The sequence below is a fragment of the Equus asinus genome, chromosome 5, assembly GCF_041296235.1.
Source record: "Equus asinus isolate D_3611 breed Donkey chromosome 5, EquAss-T2T_v2, whole genome shotgun sequence".
Taxonomy (NCBI): Eukaryota; Metazoa; Chordata; class Mammalia; order Perissodactyla; family Equidae; genus Equus; species Equus asinus.
This window is the reverse complement of record NC_091794.1, coordinates 82,188,814-82,208,267: the sequence shown is the minus strand read 5'-3', so window position 1 is coordinate 82,208,267 and position 19,454 is coordinate 82,188,814. Positions and strand designations below refer to the sequence as shown.

Below are 19,454 nucleotides of genomic sequence, written 5' to 3'. Positions count from 1 at the left end.
CATTCCACCTAAAGTGTGGAACCCAAATTCCTAAGAGCAGTAAAGACAATCACAGTCTTTAGACCAGAAATTCTACTCCAAGATTACGGACTGAAAAGCTAACACTGGTTAAATGTACCATAATTTACATAACTTAACAACAATATTTGTTAAATACTTTTGATGGTCATCTAAGTGTTTTCTAATTTTTGATGAGCATCTTTGTGTACACATCTCTTAAAATTTTTAAGATTATCCCCTTAGGACAAATTCTTCCTAAGAGCGGGATTAATGGATAAAGAGTATGCATATTTTATATTTTGATACAATATAATTCCTACCAATAGTGTATAAGAGTATATTAAAACAGTTTTAGCAAGGATGTAGGAAACAATCTCTACAATTCTGATAAATCTTATCGTGAAAAAACAAAATACTGTTATACTTTTATTTGCAAGTCTTTGATTACTAATAAAGTTGAAGATCTTTTTAGGCTTATCAGTCAGTTTGTACTTTATTTTTGTCATTGTTCACTGAGGTATTCTTTTGTTTTCTCACAGATTCTAAGAGTTCTTTGTAGATTAAGGATACCAGTTCTTTGTCTGTATATATAAATATATGACATCTGTCTCAGTCTGATAGGATTTGCCCTTAAATTTCTCAGTCTTTCTTTTATGACTTTTTGGTGTTCATATCATGCTTTCCTCACTTCAATATCGTAAAAATACTAACCCATGTTTTCTTCTAGGATTTCTCAGATTTCATTTTTTTTACACTTCAGTTTTTCAATGTTTGATCTATTTGGAATTTACTTTTTGAGACAAACGAGGCAAAGATGTAGCTTTCCTTTTCACCTTTATTCAATAAATGTGCTTCAACATCATTTATTAAATAAATCATCTTCTCTCCAGTGATATGAGATGTCACCTTGATCAGATATTAATTTCCTACATACACTTGGATCTATTTCTGGATTCTATGTTCTGTTCCTCTCAACAGTCAGTCTATTCCAGCACCAGGAGCACTTTGTTTCATGTAATTTCATAATGAGTTTAAATAGAGCAAGTCCTTTTCATAAGTCACCCTAAACTCCTTGTTTTCTAGGCACTTTCAAAGGATTAGTAAGTTGTGGTATATCCAGCACTAATAAAATCCAGTTATTCTAAAACGTCCAAAGCTAAGTTCATGGGATACACACTCTCAGTTCATTCTCAAAAGACTGTCCATAGGCCTTTTGGATCAATAGCTTATATTTTTTAATGGATCATCTAAAGATAAAACACCAAGTGAAAAAACAAGAATTTCTGACTTTACCTCTCTTTCCAGAATAAATCCATCCATTTCCTTATCTCCTGTAATATCCTGTTCACACATTTATTTTCATACTCTTCACACCATAGCATCATAATTATTTATGTAAGCTCTTTACAAACAGGGGCTATCTTTTATTAATTTTTAAAATCTTCACTTTTAAAGCTCAGTGCCTGAAACTTAATAGAGGCGCCATAAAAGATTAGTTAATGAAGAGTGAGTGAAAGAAAAAGTCAGTCAACGAAAAGTGAGCGAAAGAAAAGACGACGCAGGTAAGTGACAGTCCTGCTCTGTTCTGGACTAGTAAAATCACAGCCGGGATACTAAATTTAGTTCTGGGAGCTGCACTTTGAGAGAGACAGACAAAAGCAAAGCCGAAACGGTGACCCAAGTGGTGAAGGGACATAAAACCATGTCACCTGCGGGCCAGCTGAAGGAACAACGAACATTTAGCATGAGTAAGAAAGCAAAGTCTCAGAGCCATTTCTTCGTTTGTCCATCTAACAAATGTTTACAGCTCTGCCCTGGGTGCGGGAGACACGGCGCTGATCCAAACAGTGTTCTTGCCCTGGCAGAGCTTCAGGCTAGTGAGAGGCAGAGACAACCCGGCCAGTCATCACAAACGGTGGTGAGTGCTATGTTAGAGACGGAGAGCGTGGCAGGAGCACCTAAGGGCTTGTGGAAGGATTCCCAGAGGAAGTAACCTCTAAGCTTCTAAATTAAAGTTTAAAAGGATAAGGAAGAGTCAGCCAAAGAGAAGAAATTCTTTTTTCCATTTCAGACAGAAAGAAAAGCACGTAGAAAGGTCCAGAAGTGAGAAAAAGCAGTTCTAAAAACAGAATCTTTTGGTATGGCTACTGGGCAGAGTTTAAAGAAATAGTAGTTTAGAAAACAGGTTAAAATGAATAGATAAAAGCAGTGTTCCACTATCAGAGAGCCTCACACACCACATTAACGAGAAGGGGAAGCATGAAGGGTTTGGGGGAGGAGTCGTTCTTCTAGGAAAGTAATGGAGAGGCGGTGAGAAGGCAGCTCCTACAGCTGCTTTCTAATAACTAGAGGCAGTGAGTGAAAAACTGGCTAAACCTATTCCATATAGCCCTCAAAGTTAGGACTAATTGAATTTACAAAGAAACAGATTTTTGCCCAATAAATATTTGTCTAAATGTGATGTGAGCTGCCTAACGAGGCTGTAAGTTCTCAACAGCTTTGAGGAATTCAAGACGACATTTTCTAAGAAATTCAACATGTCAGATTTTGAAATGCTGGGCCAATTTTTATCATTTTAAGTCCTTTTCCAAACTCTGAGATTCTAAAAATCTACTATTTGAATCTATTTCTTTTTTTTTTGGTGAGGAAGATTCGCCCTGAGCTAACACCCACTGGCGATCTTCCTCTTTTTTTTTGTTTGTTTGAGGAAGATTAGCCCTGAGCTAACATCTGTGCCAATCTTCCTCTGTTTTGTATGTGGGATGCCTCCACAGTATGGTTGATGAGTGGAGTACTGCTCCTGGGATCCAAACCCACAAACCCGGGCTGCTGAAGTGGAGCACGTGGATGTTTAACCACTCAGCCATGGGGCCAGCCCCCAAATCTATTTCAATTTGATATTTGGGACTGCTCCCTATGCTTGATGGTAAAATGAAATAAGCAGGATTAACTTATCAGAGGATATGCCTGGCTGTGCTACCTCTACTCTCACAAGGAAAAATATACTTTCAAATTTTAATGTCACTTTATGTACCTTATGTTAAATTGAGTATCCACTTTTCACAATTCCTTGTCAACAAAATAGTTGTCTATAACATACCTTCAAGTTGTCACTGAACTATAATTGTTATCATTTAGCAACAAAACCAAACACAGCAGCAGCTATCACTGAGTGCCTTCCATTAGCCTGCAACATGCTATACTATGTTCAATATCTCCCATGTTCATTGTAACCTGCAAAGTAGGTTTTATTCCCATTTTAAAGATGAGGAAATAGGCTCAGAAAGATTAATTTTCCTTAAGTCACAAAACTGATAAGTGGGGAACAGGAATTTGAACCAAGGCCTATCTATTTCTGATGTCCATGTTTTTTTTGTTTTTTGTTTTTTGCTGAGGAAGATTAGCCCTTAGCTAACATCTGTTGACAGTCTTCCTCTTTTTTTTTTTTTGCTTGAGGAAGTCTAGCTCTGAGCTAACATCTGTGCCAGTCTTCCTCCACTTTATATGTGGGCCACGGCCACAGCATGGCTGATGAGTGGTGTAGGTCCGTGCCCAGGATCTGAACCAGCAAACCTGGGCCACCACAGCAGAGTGTACCAAAATTAACCACCACACCATGGGGCCGGCCCCGAGATGTCCATGTTTTTTCTAACACACACCAGTACCTTAGAAAGCTTGAGGAAAGTTTTAAAGAATAATAAAAAGTGACTATCATTTATTGTTTATCAAGTGCCAGGCTCTTTACCTGCATTATTTCATTTCATTCATTTCTTCATCTCACATTCATAGAATGCTTTACTTCAAAGAATGTCACAAGATTTGACTTAAAGCCTGAGGATAGTTGCTGAACAGGATGAAATTAATAATCCTCCAAAGTTGAAAAGTATTTGAGAGTTTTTAAGATGTTTTCACATCCATTAGCTCATGTAATCTTCTTAATAACCCTGTTAAGTAGGCAGAACGGGATTATTATCCCCATTTTACAAGTCAGAAAACTAAGGATCAGAATCACAAAGTTACTAAGTGGCGGAGTTAGCTTTCAAAGAACCCAGGAGTTCTGGTTCCTAGCCTAGTGTTCTACTCTTTATGTCACCTTTGAGGTTACTGGAAGAAAAGCCAGGAGGAAGCAAACAGACAATGATAATGATCGAGCTGAAGACATGAAGCTGCAGTAACAAAATACATAAAAGTACTCAAAAACTGATAAAAGCATCAGGATACCAATATTCATGTAACACGCAGGAGGATTTTAAAGGACTCTAAGAAGTTAAGACTGATGTTTATGTAGGAACCCTGAAAGCTGATTGAGAAATATTAACATTAGTTTTATTTCTCAAATCCTAGTCCTAAAGTACACTATGCCAGGATGGAAACCAAATGCAATATCAGTCTGACTCATTTGATATTTTAATATTTCAGTTAAAAAATTTAGAAAATCTTTGTTTAATTTCAGTTCAATTCATCTTACGCAAAATTTCTTTTGGGAAAATCACACGCACGGAATTCTGAATTACAGATGGTGGCCGTTTGTTTTAGTTCTGGATTTAGTGAATTAAGAAGTTACCTACAGTCTGGTTCAACTCTTATGCTCCTTGTACTCTATGTAATTACCTCCCCCTGCTTTTTTGTCAGCTTGGTCTGTGGCCTCCTGAGAAGGCGGGTTTGACACGACAGCTGAGATCAATTACATGGGCTCATGAGGCAGACAAGAGCACAGGATTCACCAGTTTATGAGACAGACACACGGAATTCTTTTCCTAGTTACAATCTAATCCCTGGCTTAGTAACTCCTCTTATTTAACAGAAACACAAGAAAAATATCTTACCTAGCTCCAGGATGTCAGTAGCTTCTATTAAGGAAAAAAATGTTACAGCATAAATCATCATGATAAACACACCAAAATGACAGAAAGATGAAGCTCTGGGGTTAATGAGGGCTTGAGAGTTTGCCTGGTCCAATTCTCTCCTTTGAAAAGATACCGAGTTTACCAGTAGCAGTTGCGGAAGCACAGCAACCAAGTCTGCCTGACGCCCAAGCCCAAACTCTTAAAGACGATGGAAATCCAGAGAAGCTAAGCAACCGTGCCGAAAGCGATGAAGCTAATTCGGAATTATCTGAAACTCAGAATCTAAGTTTCCTGATTTCCAGCTCAAAACAAAGCATATTGCTTCTGACAGCTACCTCTATAAATGACAATATCTGCTACGGCTTTAACCACTCAGTTCTTTGTACATTCAGACCTCTAAGCATAAAGGTTTTATGGTAAAAGATGGCAAATAAAAGTTTTCCAAGCTAAATAAAGTTGTTTTTCTTACCTTGATATCGGGATGCACACTCTGATAGGTGACCATATTTGTGTTTTCTAACATCATTCCAGTCTATTACTGTGGGCAGAGAGAAAACAGTAACATGGAAAGAAAATACAAGATTCAATACTTCTCCAGTTTAGCAAGATGTATCAGTAGCTTTTGATAAAGCAAACCACTTTTGAAACTCCAGTGTAAGGAAATAATCCCAAACACAGAAACATGTTTCATTTCAAAAGCTTCACTATTGTTTATAATACAAAAAAAGGGGAGCACCTAAATGTTCAAAACAGAAGATGGATTAAGACACTGCAATACATTCACTTGACGAAGTATTCTGCAGCTGTTAACCTTAACAAAGGCTAAACAACAATGGGAAGATGTTTACATTATAACGTTGTCTGATAAAATATGGGATCAAATATTATATTTATGGAATAACCACAATTATGTAAAAAATGGACAACAAAGAACACTCCTGTTACAGGCTGAATTGTGTCCCCTCCCAAATTCATGGTCAAGTCCTCACTCCGCAGCCCCTCAGAATGCGACTGCGTTTGGAGACAGGGTCTTTAAAGAAGGAAGTAAGTTAACGTGAGGTCATTATGGTGGGCTCTAAGCCAATATGAGAGGTCTCCTTACAAGAAGAGGAAATTTGGACACAGATATGAGAAAAGAAGACACGAAGACACAGGGAGAAGTTGGATACCTACAAGCCAAGGAGACAAGATTCAGAAAAAACCAACCCTGCCAATGACACCTTGATTTCGGACTTCTAGCTTCCAGAACTGCAAGAAAATAAATTCCTGTTGTTTAATCACCCAGTCTGTAGTCTCTGTTATGGCAGCCCTAGCAAACGAATACAACCCCAAAAAATTATCACTAGAGAAAAGACGGAAGTAAACACAGCAAATATATAATTGGTTATCTTTGGGTGGTGGCACTGTTTTTTGGTTCCCCTCTCTTTTCTAATCTCACATATTTTCAGATTTCCTATTAAGAGGATATGTTACATACAAAATGGAAATACACTTTCCTTGTTTGAAAATTCAGATTCACCACTGAGCCTACCACTTTCTCACCATCACTCATTCCCCATGTTTTCACTTCTCTTCCAAGCAGCTCAGATTCCACGGTCCCTCACTAAAATCGCTGCCTGGCAAACATGCTTAACCCCCCCCACCTCTTTTTGGTCAAAGTTGCCTAGTAAAGCCTCAGTCCCAACTCTGGTTAAAGCCACTTATCCACCTACACCACACTTACCCCAACAGTTCATGAGGGCTGAAAAAAAACAAATGCAAACTCACTGGGCTCACTTTACATTCATGGCCGTAATTCTGAAATGCCACAACACTGTGTAGAAATCACACACTTCCCTACTATGTTTGCTTTTCCACTTTGGGAAAAGAACAAATTCTGCCCTTTTCTCTCTCCTCATACTCCAAATATTCCCTCTCTCACCTTCTGCTTTAGGACCTCCAATAGCTTCCCACTGAGTGGGAACGGTGCCTTACAAAGCTATGTAAGATCCGGATCCTGCCACTTCTCTGATCTTGTCTGCTATGACTTCTCCCTTTTCCGCTACACCCCAGTCACATTGGCCATATCCCATCCAAGTGTTTGCCTTCTCTCCTCTTTTGATGTCCCCTGTCCTTCTAGTAACCTGCCTTGTTTGTTTGCCTCTAAATCAATAAAGATTACAAACTTCATCAGGCTTAAAAATTGCTAACAGAGGGCCAGCCCAGTGGCACAACGGTTAAGTGTGCATGTTCTGCTTTGGCGGCCCAGGGTTCGCCAGGGTTGGGATCCCAGGTGTGGACATGGCACCGCTTAGCATGCTTGGTGGGCATCCCACATATAAAGTAGAGGAAGATGGGTACGGATGTTAGCTCAGGGCCAGTCTTCCTCAGCAAAAAACAAAGGAAGATTGGCAGCAGACGTTAGCTCAGGGCTAATCTTCCTCAAAGAAAAAAATTGCTAACAGAGACAAAAGATATTATGATATCATAATTGAATTTATGTTTAAAAATTTTCACATTTTATAATTAGAAAAACTATATTCTTAAAAATTAAATAAACAATATATATTCCATTTCTATACAGGTTTTCAGTATTATATCACTTAAGTAAAGACGAGCTACCAGTATGCACAAGACTAATTCAGGAAGCCACCATAAGTAGAAACAAAGCTGCAAGATCATTAATAAAACAATGTTTGAAAGCAACCAGTGCAATTTAGAAAACAAATATGCTAGTAAAGAGAAAAAACAAAAGCCAGACTGAACGGTGAAGCAAAATGAACAAAATGACTAACAAATTTAACTGGGCAGAAGGCATGAAATAAGGTTCAGCTTAAGACAATGAAAAAGGAACTTCCGAGAAGAAACATTTGAAACTCCTGGCACAAACCAGTGGAATCTGGAAATCAGCACCCAAAGAGGAAAAGGAGACAACTACATCACAAAATGCATCACCACAAACTACTCAGGGGATTAGCTAACTGGCCTTGAATCAGTTTCTAAGTGAACAGAATATAGCATCTGATACAATTCCACACATTAAAAAAAGAGCTAGTCACCTAGGAATTTTCAAAGCATTCTAAGAATAATCGTCACATTTCAGAGTATATTATGATATGCAGCTACTATTTATAAATAACTAGTTTTACGTTATTCCCTTTCCCTAGGCAGTATATTTCTTCTCTGGTAGTCCCAGTAACAAATCAGAAACCTGAAATCCTCCTTAATTGTCTCTTCTCCCTTATCCTCCAAATCCAGTAGGTTATCAAAGTCTGTCAGTTCTACCTCTAAAATGACCATCTCTTCTCTTCCATCTCCTCTGCTCCTATTCTGAGTTCAAGACTTCATTATCTCTCACTTTGACCAAAAAAAACCCAGTTACTTAATTCCTTTCTCATCTCACTCCTTTCAATCCATATTTTAGCATTAATGTTCTAAAACAGATTAGATAAAATGTGTCACTACTCCATTTAAAAGTCTTCAAAGATCAAGCCCTAAACTGTATTCAAATATAATAAACACGCCATCCTCTTTCATATCTCTGGACTTTTCCCCCTTCCCTATTTGGGAGATTCCTATTTATTCGTCATGGTCCAGACTAAATGCTACTTTGTAATAGCTTTCTGGTAACATCCCCAAGCAGAATACTATCTCTTCCTCCTACTTCTGTGCCTGTCGACAGAGTGTCAGAGCGAAATACTCCTAAGCCAGTCAGTGGTATTCCTGGGGCTTTGGCACACAGCAAGCATGCAAAAAAAAAAAAAGTTTCTCTTTTTACCAAAGTCAGAAATGGTTATGCAACAAGAGAAAAATTATACATATTAAGAGTCAATATTTAAATTCATGCTTTTATCAAAACAATTTTGACATAGAGATTGATCCTTAGATACAAAATCCACTATGGTTACATATCAATTATCCACGTTAATGAAGAATGACTAAAAACAGATCATCTGAAAGTGTACATAATAGAAAAGCCATTTATATATTGATTTTAGAATATATATTTTTTCCACAACAGATTTACTACTTCAACCATGTTTTATCTAGGCTAACATTAAAAATGAACTTGCTATCACTTAATGGATAGAGTTTCAGTTTGCAAGATGAAAAAAGTTCCGGAGGTGGATGGTGCTGATGGTTGCACAACAGTGTGAATGTACTTAATGTTGCCAAACTGTACACTTAAAAATGGTTAAAATGGTAAACTTCATGTTATATATATTTTATCACAATTTTTAAAATTAATTTTAAACTTTTCTGGGATGTCAGGAGGTCAGAGCTTGTCACACTGATTCCATTTCAGATTCAGCTAACATCTACTGTTACCATACACCAGGCCGGATGCCAGGCATTTTGATACAGATCACCGCAGGTATTATCAGTATCTTTTTACAGGTGAGGAATCTGGGGCTCAGAAAGTTTAACAGTGCCATGGAGAAAGGATCGTCAGGCAACAGCAATGAAAGATATTTAATAATAGTCTACAAAGGGAGTAAATCCACAAATAAAAAATTTAATTGAGTTAATGCCCTGAATCCTGCTTATGTAGATTTATTAATTCAATGAATGTTTATTGTCGGCTGTCTGTCAGGCACTATTCAAGGCACTGGAGATATATCACTGAGCGAAACAGATAAAAACTCCTGCTTTCATGGAGCTTACATTCTATTGGGGTGGTGACCAGGGGTTTCAAGAAATGTGGTCTTTGAATTGGAGGCACTGGAAAAAGCATCCACTGGAGTGTAGCAGATGTCAAAGAGAGACCTTCTGGCAATAAGAACTATCCTGCAGAGGATGGGTTGTTCATCCCCTCAAGTATACAAGCAGAAAGGCTGGAAGACCACTTATCACCAAACATACTCAAACTTTTCCAAGCTGAGAGGGAATTCACAGCTTGGAAAGGGAGTTAACTAGATAAACGTATAAGATCCTACTCAACCTTGGAATTCTATTTCACTAAGCACCAAACAATATTATGAGAGCTGAGATAGCAGTAATGTATCCATAGCTTATGTGTGTGTGAGTGTTCGAGCACATGTGGATAGCCTCACGATGAACTAGTTATCAGTATGGATTATGCCTTATTCTCCCATCTCTTATGTCTAGTTCAATTAAACAAATGAACGAATGTAATGTCACAGGTTTAAAGAGCAGTAGGTTGCTTCCTATTAAATCTTGTTCAATTTGACAAATTCCATTTCCAACTTACTATTTTCAAAAAGACCTCTAAAGTCTTCGCTATTTCCAGATTGAAATTATACTCATTCACTCTTTAAACAAAAATTCATTGACTACGCATAGGTTCCAGTTTATGTGTGCTAGGTGATGGGGGATTAAAAAAATAACAAGGCACTCGCCCTGCACTCTAGGAGAGGGAGAAAGATACAAATTAAGTGTGATAAAGTATTAAAGGGGCTGCATTAAAAGTATGCAAGGGGGTTCAGAAGGGAGAGGCGAGGGAAGGAGCCGGCTCTCCCTGGGGAGGGGAGGGAAGAGAAATTAAGACTTTATGGAAAAGACGACACTCAAATTGAGTCTTGGGGACTGGGGACGGGGTAATAAAAGTACACCATGGAGAGAGAATAATGTAAAGAAATGATGCCCTGAAGCACTATGCTAGACCTGCTCTGTCCAATACGGTGGCCACTAACCACACTGAGCACTTGAAATGCGGCTCGTGTGACTAAGGAAGCGAACATTTAATTCTGCTTTAATTTTTATTAATTTAATTTTAAAAACTGACATTCAGTGCAGTTATTGGGAAAACCTTAAGTATGTCTGGAACAAAACTAGGTATGAGAATCCACTATTTCAGTTGTAAATATTTTAAAATCTAAATACAGATCAACGTATTGCTGATAAAACTTAGTGTCTGAATTGAGATGTGCTGTAACTATGAAACATGCATTAGATTCTGAAGACTAAGTATGAAAAAAAGAATGTAAACTAGCTTATTACATTATTTTTATATTGGTTACATGTCAAAATAATATTTTAGATATACTAGATTAAATAAAACATATTATTGAAAAAGGTAAAAAGAAACAAATTAATTTTAATGTGGATACTGGAAAATTTAAAATCATATATGTGACTTGAACTGTATTTCTATTGGACAGTGCCATATTGGACAACTGTAGTTCAATGTGGCTAAAGCAGAAGGCATGTAGAGAGTATGACGAGAGAAGTAAAGTGTGGTCAATGTGAGTGCTATATAGTCTACCACATGGGGAGCACAGATCTACAGTAAGAAAGGAGCCAATGAGCAGAGCAGCAGAGGTGAGGGCTGGAGCAGAGGACACACTAACGGCCTAGGGAGCTTGGTTCCCGAAGCCCATGTGCATCCACACTTTCCAGGAGGCTCGGCTGTTCAACCTCCCCAGTGATTAAAAGAACCATAACCATTTCAGATGTACAGACAGGAGGAAAGGCTTTAAAGAAAGTACGATTTTAGTGTCAAATGGAAGAGCAAGCTGGACTTAATCTCACATGAGACAAACCATCCCGCCTCAGTAAGTCTTAAGCAAGGGATAAAAAAGGGATGACACAATAATCTAGAAATCTATGATTAAACATAAAGAGATTTTATCTTTAAAGATTTGTGATAAGGTTCTTAGTTTCCACAAAACTCAAAATTTTATTTAGAATCTAAACTCTGAAATTTATATTTTTCTATTTAACTAAACTAACAGTATTAAGAATATCACTATAAAAATGGTAAGAATTCATACCTTCCAGAAATGGCTATAAGTTTATAATGATATTTAAGTAAGATAATTTAATACAAAGTGTCTAGCATGGTGGCTAAGACAGAGAACAAATTCATTAGATAATAGGTTTTTCTTTCTTTCTTAATAATAATCTCTAGTGTGGTTGAACCGTTACAGAAATATTTTGAAGTATTTAAAAAGCAAAACTTCCAACCTCCTCTCACGACCCGCAAAATTCATGCTAATGACAAAAATGACATCATGGCTAAAAGAAAAGGATAATGAATGATCTAACTAGTAATGAGGAATTCCTTAACTTCAGTCATTGCTAAGTCTGATAATCCCTCCGACCTCCAGGATACGGTAAAGAGGTACTTACCACTAGGCTGCATAGTCAACGAACTAAAAACTGGCCAAGGAGTTAAGAGGTCTGGGATTTATCCCTGGATCCACCAATACCTTGCTCTGACCTCTGACAAGTCAGTTTCTCTGTACATTAACTTCTCCATCTGTAAAATGGGGGTGGGGAGGAAGGGGGACACTTATTACCCTATAAAGTACTGAGACTTTTAACTATTAACACATTAGGCTATATTATAAGAAAAGTAGGACAGTCAGATACAATAGTTTTTTTTTTTTTGCTTATTAGAATATCTCAGGGTTGGACAGTACCTTACAGCAAATACCACAGGTATAATTTAAGCCTCAATATCCACAGAAATAAAGAAACAGATATTTGCTACATTTGCTCCTATGCAAATTCTGAATATAAATATAGTTTCCAACTAACCAGGTTAAGTCAGAAAATTAAAAGATAGTGAAAAACCATTAACATGTGATTGGTGTTCTGCCAAAATTCATATGTTGAAGTCCTAATCTCCAACGTGACTGTATTTGGAGATAGGACTTTTTTTTTTTTGCTGAGGCAGATTTGCCCTGAGCTAACATCCACTGCCAACCTTCCTCTTTTTGTGTATGAGCTGCTGCCACAGCAAGGCCACTGATAGACAAGTGGTGTAGGTCCATGCCCGGGAACTGAACCTGGGCCTCCAAAGCGGAACACACCACACTTAACCACCAGGTCACTGGGGCTGGCCCAAGACAGGACTTTTAAGGAAGTAACTAAGGTTAAATGAAGTCATAAAGGCGGGGCTCTAATCTGACAGGACCAATGTCCTTATAAGAAGAGGAAGAGATATCAGAGATCTCTCTCTCTCTCACTCCACAAATATATACAGAGAAAAAGGCCAGGTGAGGACACAGTGAGAAGGTGCTGTCTGAAAGCCAAGGAGACAGGCATCACCTGAAACTAGTCCTGTTAGCATCTTGACCTTGGACTTCCAGCCTCAGTAGTGTGAGGAATATACGTCAGCTGTTTAAGCCACCCAGCCCGTGTTGCTGTGTTACGGCAGCCCGAGTCCGAGCAGACTAACACCCATGGCCATAGGACAATGAGGCTGCAGCAACTCTCTGAGAGCACCTCATGCGACACTAAACAGTTTCCAGGCTGCCCTAAAGAACTTTCACTCTTTTACCAAAGTCCGATTGGTGGTAAAACAGAGCAAAATGAAAATAAAAACAAAACAAAAAATATTGAATTGGAAGTTAAAATTTAACTTAAAAACTATTTCCTCTTGAAGACTTCATGCAAGTAACCTAACTGCACTGAGCCTGTCTTCTCATCAGTAAAAAGGGAATGATAATCCCAATCCACTTCTTCACTAGGCTGTGGTGAAGAACAAAGGGAAAATGGCTTTGAAAGTACATAACACAGATAATAGGAATTACTACGGAAAAACTTGCTGTTTACTACCTTTTCTCAGAGGGAAAACTCAGATCATGAATAAAACAATGTACTTACAAAAAGGAAATTAGAACCTCCTGTTACTAGTTAGCCCCCAAGGATTCTAATATTCACAACTGAAGTAACTACTCTCTGGACTATCTGCCAGAATTCCTTCTACTTTGCCTCTTTTCCCTTTGGCTTCTTCTTACTGTTGACTGGGACCTTTAAAAATTACGGTAATGCACAAAGAATGAAATCCTGCCATTTTCGACAACATCAACGGATCTTAAAGTGTATTATGCTAAGCTAAATCAGACAAAGAAAGAAGAATACCATATGACTTCCCTTATATGTGGAATCTAAAAAAATAAAAGAAGAGAACAAACAAAACGAAACGGAAACAGACTCACAGATACAGAGAACAAATTAGTGGCTGCCAGAGGGAGGGGGATGGGAGGAAGGACGAAATAGGCGAAGAGGATTAAGAGGCACAAACTTCCAGCTATGACATAAATACATCATGGAGATGCAATAGGCAGCATAGGGAATATAATCGACAATACTGTAATAACTTTGTATGATGACAGACAGTTACTAGTCTTATCAGGGTGATCATTTCATAACGTATACAAATACCAAATCACTACATTGTACACTTGAAACTAATATAATATTGTATGTCAAGTATACGTCAATTAAAAAAATAAATCATACAAAAGAATTATGGTAATTCAATCTTCCTGGGGGAAATGAAAGTGCCTGTATATATTCTAAAAGACAGTAATGACTCCAGGGGGCTGCGCTAAGAAGAGCAACCTGAATCTTCACGATGGACGTCCAGGGCCCTGAAACACTACGAGAGAAGTCTTCAGAACATCCCAGAAAACATACCCTCCTTGATTTCTGAGAAAGGAGCACAAGGGCACAGACTACGAATATCTAAAGCAGTGCCGTCCCATAGAACTTTCCGCAATGATGGAAATGTCCAATATCTGCATCGTCTAATGGGCAGACACCAGCCACATGTGCCACATGTGATGTGGCTAGTGTGTCTGAAGAGTTGCATTTTTAATTCTATTTAATATTTATTAAAATTAAATAGACACGTATCCAGTGGCTACTGCACTGGATAGTGCAAATCTAGAGAATGCAAAGATTCTGGTATTTCTGGAAACCCTTCAGAGAAAGATAATATGTAGCAGAAAAATCTACAAGGCTATGGAAGCATCCTTTCAAAATGTGACAATACAATCACAATAGGTCATCCCTTCAAGCAAGGAAAAGTAGAAAAAATTCTTCATACATTATGATATTAAGAAAAAATCCAGTTGTAAATTATCACTTATACATTAACAATAGTAATAATAATCATTAACATTATATAGCTACTATTTCTGAGTGTTCACTGGATGCCAGCTATCGTGGTAAGGAAGTAGTTCCATAACACCATCTTGAGTCCTCACCAGTATGATCTCACTTAATATGGTCTCATTACCTCATTTTAGTAATGAGGAAATGATACTCAGAGAGGTCGAATAACTTTCTAAAAGGTTACAGTCAGTAGAAAAGGCAAGATTTGAATGCAAACTATACTATTAACCACATTGTCTCTCTCATCAAAAAAGAAAACAAAAAACCAAGTTCATGAAAAAGAAACTTTACAAATGCTTATGTAACCACAGGCCCTCCAGGACCAGTTCAACTGACCTCATCTTACCGACAGAGTAATTAAGAGTGGTTTTTCAGGAACTGAGACCCCTTATCCAGTTCAGGCCAGCTGAGACCACCAACCCAACAACTGGGCCTGCACAAACACTCAATAAGTGACCTTTTTTCTTTTTGCTGAGGAAAACTCGCCCTGAGCTAACACCTATGCCAATCTATTTCTATTTGGTATGTGAGTTGCTGCCATAACATGGCCGTCGACAAGTGGTGTAGGTCTGCACCCAAGAACCGAACCAGGGCCACTGACATACAGCATCCAAACTTAACCGGTAGGCCACAGGGTCGGCCTGATAAGCGACCTTTTTGATGTCAAGAAGCTAAGAACTCTACCCTCAGATCATGGTAATGCTGCCATTTTATCAACATGCATCCTGTGAAGAGGCATGAAGCTTGTCTACGCTTGTGCAAATCATCACTTACCTCACTATTCCTTACCTCTAATCATCTATGCCCACGATTCAGACGACCTTGTCCCCTACCCTATAGATACTGCTGAGCCCCATTTCCAGGGAGGCGGACCTGCGATGGATTCTCCTGCCTTCTCGCTTGGCTGTCTTGAGATTAAAACCCTCTCTCTGCTGTGATCTTAGCGTCCTGGTGATTGGCTTTTGGGCAATGGACAAAAACAAACCTGGTTCAGTAACTTCTAACACAAAAAAGTGCAGCTTGGGAAGAACTACAACCAGTGTGACTGTGGATACTATACTCCTTTTACTACAGGAAAAACTGAAGCACTCATGCTTATTAGCTTCATCTGGACACTGAATAAGATTAGGTATGGTCTGGGATTTCAGGAGGTAAAACTGGATTAAATGGAGCTGTCCATAGGCACCACGTTTTACATATTCATAGAGCTTGGAAAAAGCAAAAGCAGTGATGCAGGCTGACATGCACAGACCAGGAGAGAGGGCAGGGGGGCAGCAAAGAAGGGATCAGGGAAGGAGGGCTGTTTCCCCCAGAATGGAAACTGGAAAACAGAAAACAGAAACATCAAGTGTACTTCTGAAAACCCATTAAGACAGAACTCTTTCTATGTGAAATAGCATGTGTGGTTTTAATAAACCATAATCCTATGCCAGTATGCACAGAGATCAAAATGGAAAAGCTGGGAGCAGAACTCCTGCCCCACTGTGGTCATAGAGGATGGGCTACAGGGGAGGCAGGAGACAGACAGGGGCCGGGTCTGGTATGCGCCACTGATCAGCCACTCTCTCTTACCAGCAAGCATTCCTAGTGCCTCTCAGCTGATCCTCTGCTCCCAGCTCTCCTTCACTTACTTTACTCCATTCAGAGATAAGTGTGATGAGATGGTAATAGCCCTCTGGGATGATCCGCCAGAAGAGGGGGGAGGGGAAACAAGCTAGGCAATCACTTTCTCAGAGAGCAGTAAATCCTGCCTTGTGCAAGCAGCAGATGTGAACAAAGACGGAGCAGATCTCTCCTTGGTGATCATCCCTCCCCCACTCCCTCTCTAGCAATCAGACATGTCTGTGCGCGCACACAGAGAGAAGAACCCCAGAGAACATCAGTATTTCCTTTAACAAGCAAAGCAGCTAGCAGTGAATAGCTAATGAAAAGGCAGAGAGGCCATAACTCCCTTTGTCTTAACAGGCTATCCTAGTAGACTTCATGTTCACCCTTTTGGAGGCTCAAGAGGCATGATCTAGAGCACAGAAGCTAATGCTTTTTAGACGGCTTCTGGCTCATGCTTCTTGAACAGGGAAGGAGTTTAGTGGCACCAGTGGTGTCACATCATATTTCCTGGCAGACAGATGGATCTGACATTCCAGCCAGTATCCAGAATGAAGAAGACGATGGTACTGGATGATCTGCTCCACCAGTCAGCCCTTCTGAAGGCAGGGTACCCCAAGGGGAAGAACTGCAACTAGTGAGTGGAAGTTACAGGTAGACAGGGCTTCAGCTCATTATAGGAAGAACTTTCTGACAGTCAGAGGTATCCAACAGTGGGATGAACTCTGGGGAGGGAAGGTATGAATCTGCCATCACTGAGGATGTGGAAGCAGAGGTAAGACAACCTCTTGGCAGAGATATGAAATCACGAGGAGGAAGAGGAAGGCTGAACTAGGTAACCTTTAAAGGCCCTTCCAAATCTGAGAGCCTATAATCTAAGGGGGGTATGCAACTCTGGTTTCGTCAGTATAACACTGTGCAACTTTAGGTTTGCAGCATGACCACATGGACACATCTATAATACCAAATTTCTCTCTGAAGGCTTACAGAAGTGCGATACGGGGGCAGAAGAAATAACATCATCATCATCATCATCCTTCCCTTCTGCTTCTTCATCTACTATTTACTGACTGCACTGTGGTAGGCACTTTACGTACCTTCTCTCTAATCTTTGAAAGTCCAGTTACAGCTAGGCTACTGGGAGACTCTGAGCCAGTAACATAGCATCTTTGGTTTTTAACTTTCCTCATTTGTAAAATAAAGCGGGTAACTTCATTCATGATCTGCAAGGTCCCTTTTAAGTTCTACCATATTGTGAGTCTGTGGGGCAGTAGCAATAAGGGCTCATCCTAATTATTTCCTCCATATCACTACAACTCAACCTGACGGATACTCTGAAATATCTTCCTTCTTTGAAATAACGCATGCGCCATCTTTATTTTACACAATTATACCATCCTGAAAGGTTAAGTGTAAATGAAATTTTCAATAAAAAGTATATTTTGAGCACACAGAGATGGCTAATTAGTCAAAAGAAACCTTTATAAAAATAAGTCCAATGTTTGCAGCAAAGTAACTGATTCTGTAAGTTATAACATGTATGTATAGCATGTAAGATGTATCCTTACATCTGTATGGATAACATGTCTTACTGTATAATGCGATTTGCCTCCTCCTCCCTCCCATCCTCCTAATCCACAGTATATCACTCTAATGGGACAGAATCCGACAGTACTATTCTATGGTCTGCTCGTTTTCTCTTTACCACAACGGGATAACACTTCCTAATTACTCGGACTACTTACCTTACTCCAAGCTTAAGGGTATTTTTACCAAATATCCCCAGATTTCCCTCCTCTATTATGAAGACTTTGCAGTCAGACTGCCTGGGTTCAGACTTGATTCTATCACTTACTAGTTGTATAACCTTGGCCAAGTAACTTGACCACATATGCCTTGGTTTTCCCATGTGTAAAATAAAGACAATTACAGCAATTCCCTCATAAAGTTGCTGGGAGGATTAAACAGGATACGTATAAAGCACTTAGAACAGCAGCCAGCATCCAACAGACACTCGGTCACTATTAATTTGTACTGCTGCTTCCTTCTCCTTCTCCATCATCGTCATCACGCCCTGCTCATATCTAGGACACTATCTTACTAGACGCCCAGTGTTTACTTGAAAGTTTCTTTCCATTAGATTTTTGTGTTTCCTCTTTCCCAATCCAAAGCACTCTTGCCATGTCATCTCTTCAACACAGCTCTCTGACAAACTGGATGAAACTTCCTCTCTTAGCATAGCTACTACTATGGCCTGTCTTCACTGCGAGATGATGCACAGTCACACTTCACCAATTCACATTCCTCTTCTTTTCATATTTCCATTCAAAAGTCATCTCCCAGAGCAGAGACTGTTTTGTGTAGAGCCAAACAGTAAATATTTTCAGTTTTATGGGACATACGGTTTCTGTTGTAACTACTCAACTCTCCCTTTGTAGCATGAAAGCAGCCATAGATACATTAGCAATGAACACGGCTACGTTCCAATAAACCTTTACAAAAACAGGCAGCAGACAAGATTAGGCCTATGGGCCAAAGTTTGCCAATGCCTGATCTAGAGGAATCTTTCCCCAAATAACTCTGCCTGGCTGTGAACATCCCACAATTCTACTTCAAGCATGTACTATAATCATTTACCATATTTGTAAGCGTCTAAGTATTTTTATGTGGTCAGTCTCTCATCTAGATTAGTGTACTGATCCTTTAAGGAAAGCTGCTCTTTTATTCTTTAAACAAAATGTATCTAAGCCCAGTAGTAATGTGGGGTGTTAAGGACACAAAGACAAATTAAGTCCCAGCCTATGCTCACAAAGAACTCACAGATTAGTAGGATAGATAGCAATTCAAACATACAATCATAATATAATGTGGTTTTTGCTCTAATAGAGATTTCCTATACAAAGTGTTCCGAAAGGAATGATCAACTCTGCTTGGGGAGTTGAGGAAAGCTTCACAGATGAGATGAAGTTGAGCTAGGATCGTAAGAAGAAAGATGAATAGGCACTTTAGGCAAAGGGAATAGAGTACAAAGGCACGGACAGAGTGCTTCGACAACAGCCAGCAGTTTCTTACGGATGGAAAGGGGTAGGGTAAGCTAGAGACGAATGACAGGAACTGAGTGAGATGAGAACAGACAAGTAGGTAGGCAGCAAC

At 39.1% G+C, this 19,454-nt stretch overlaps 1 protein-coding gene across 47 annotated transcripts in view; it reads right to left on the bottom strand.

Moving 5' to 3' along the window:
* The window catches only part of SCMH1 (Scm polycomb group protein homolog 1), a 185,703-nt gene that overhangs the window by 126,817 nt on the left and 39,432 nt on the right, over positions 1–19,454 (bottom strand). For 12 of the 47 annotated variants that reach the window (XM_044770489.2, XM_070510191.1, XM_044770503.2 and 9 more), the window contains 2 exons: positions 5,317–5,385; positions 4,827–4,850 (listed from right to left, as the gene is read on the bottom strand). The exons of 5 other annotated variants lie outside the window; for them this stretch is intronic. In XM_044770489.2, coding sequence (XP_044626424.1) covers positions 4,827–4,850; positions 5,317–5,385 — 93 coding nt within the window. Of the gene's footprint in view, positions 1–3,745; positions 3,945–4,826; positions 4,851–5,316; positions 5,386–11,918; positions 12,049–19,454 lie in introns of those variants that run through there. 30 more of the 47 variants (XM_044770506.2, XM_070510183.1, XM_044770501.2 and 27 more) reach the window with 11 other exon arrangements.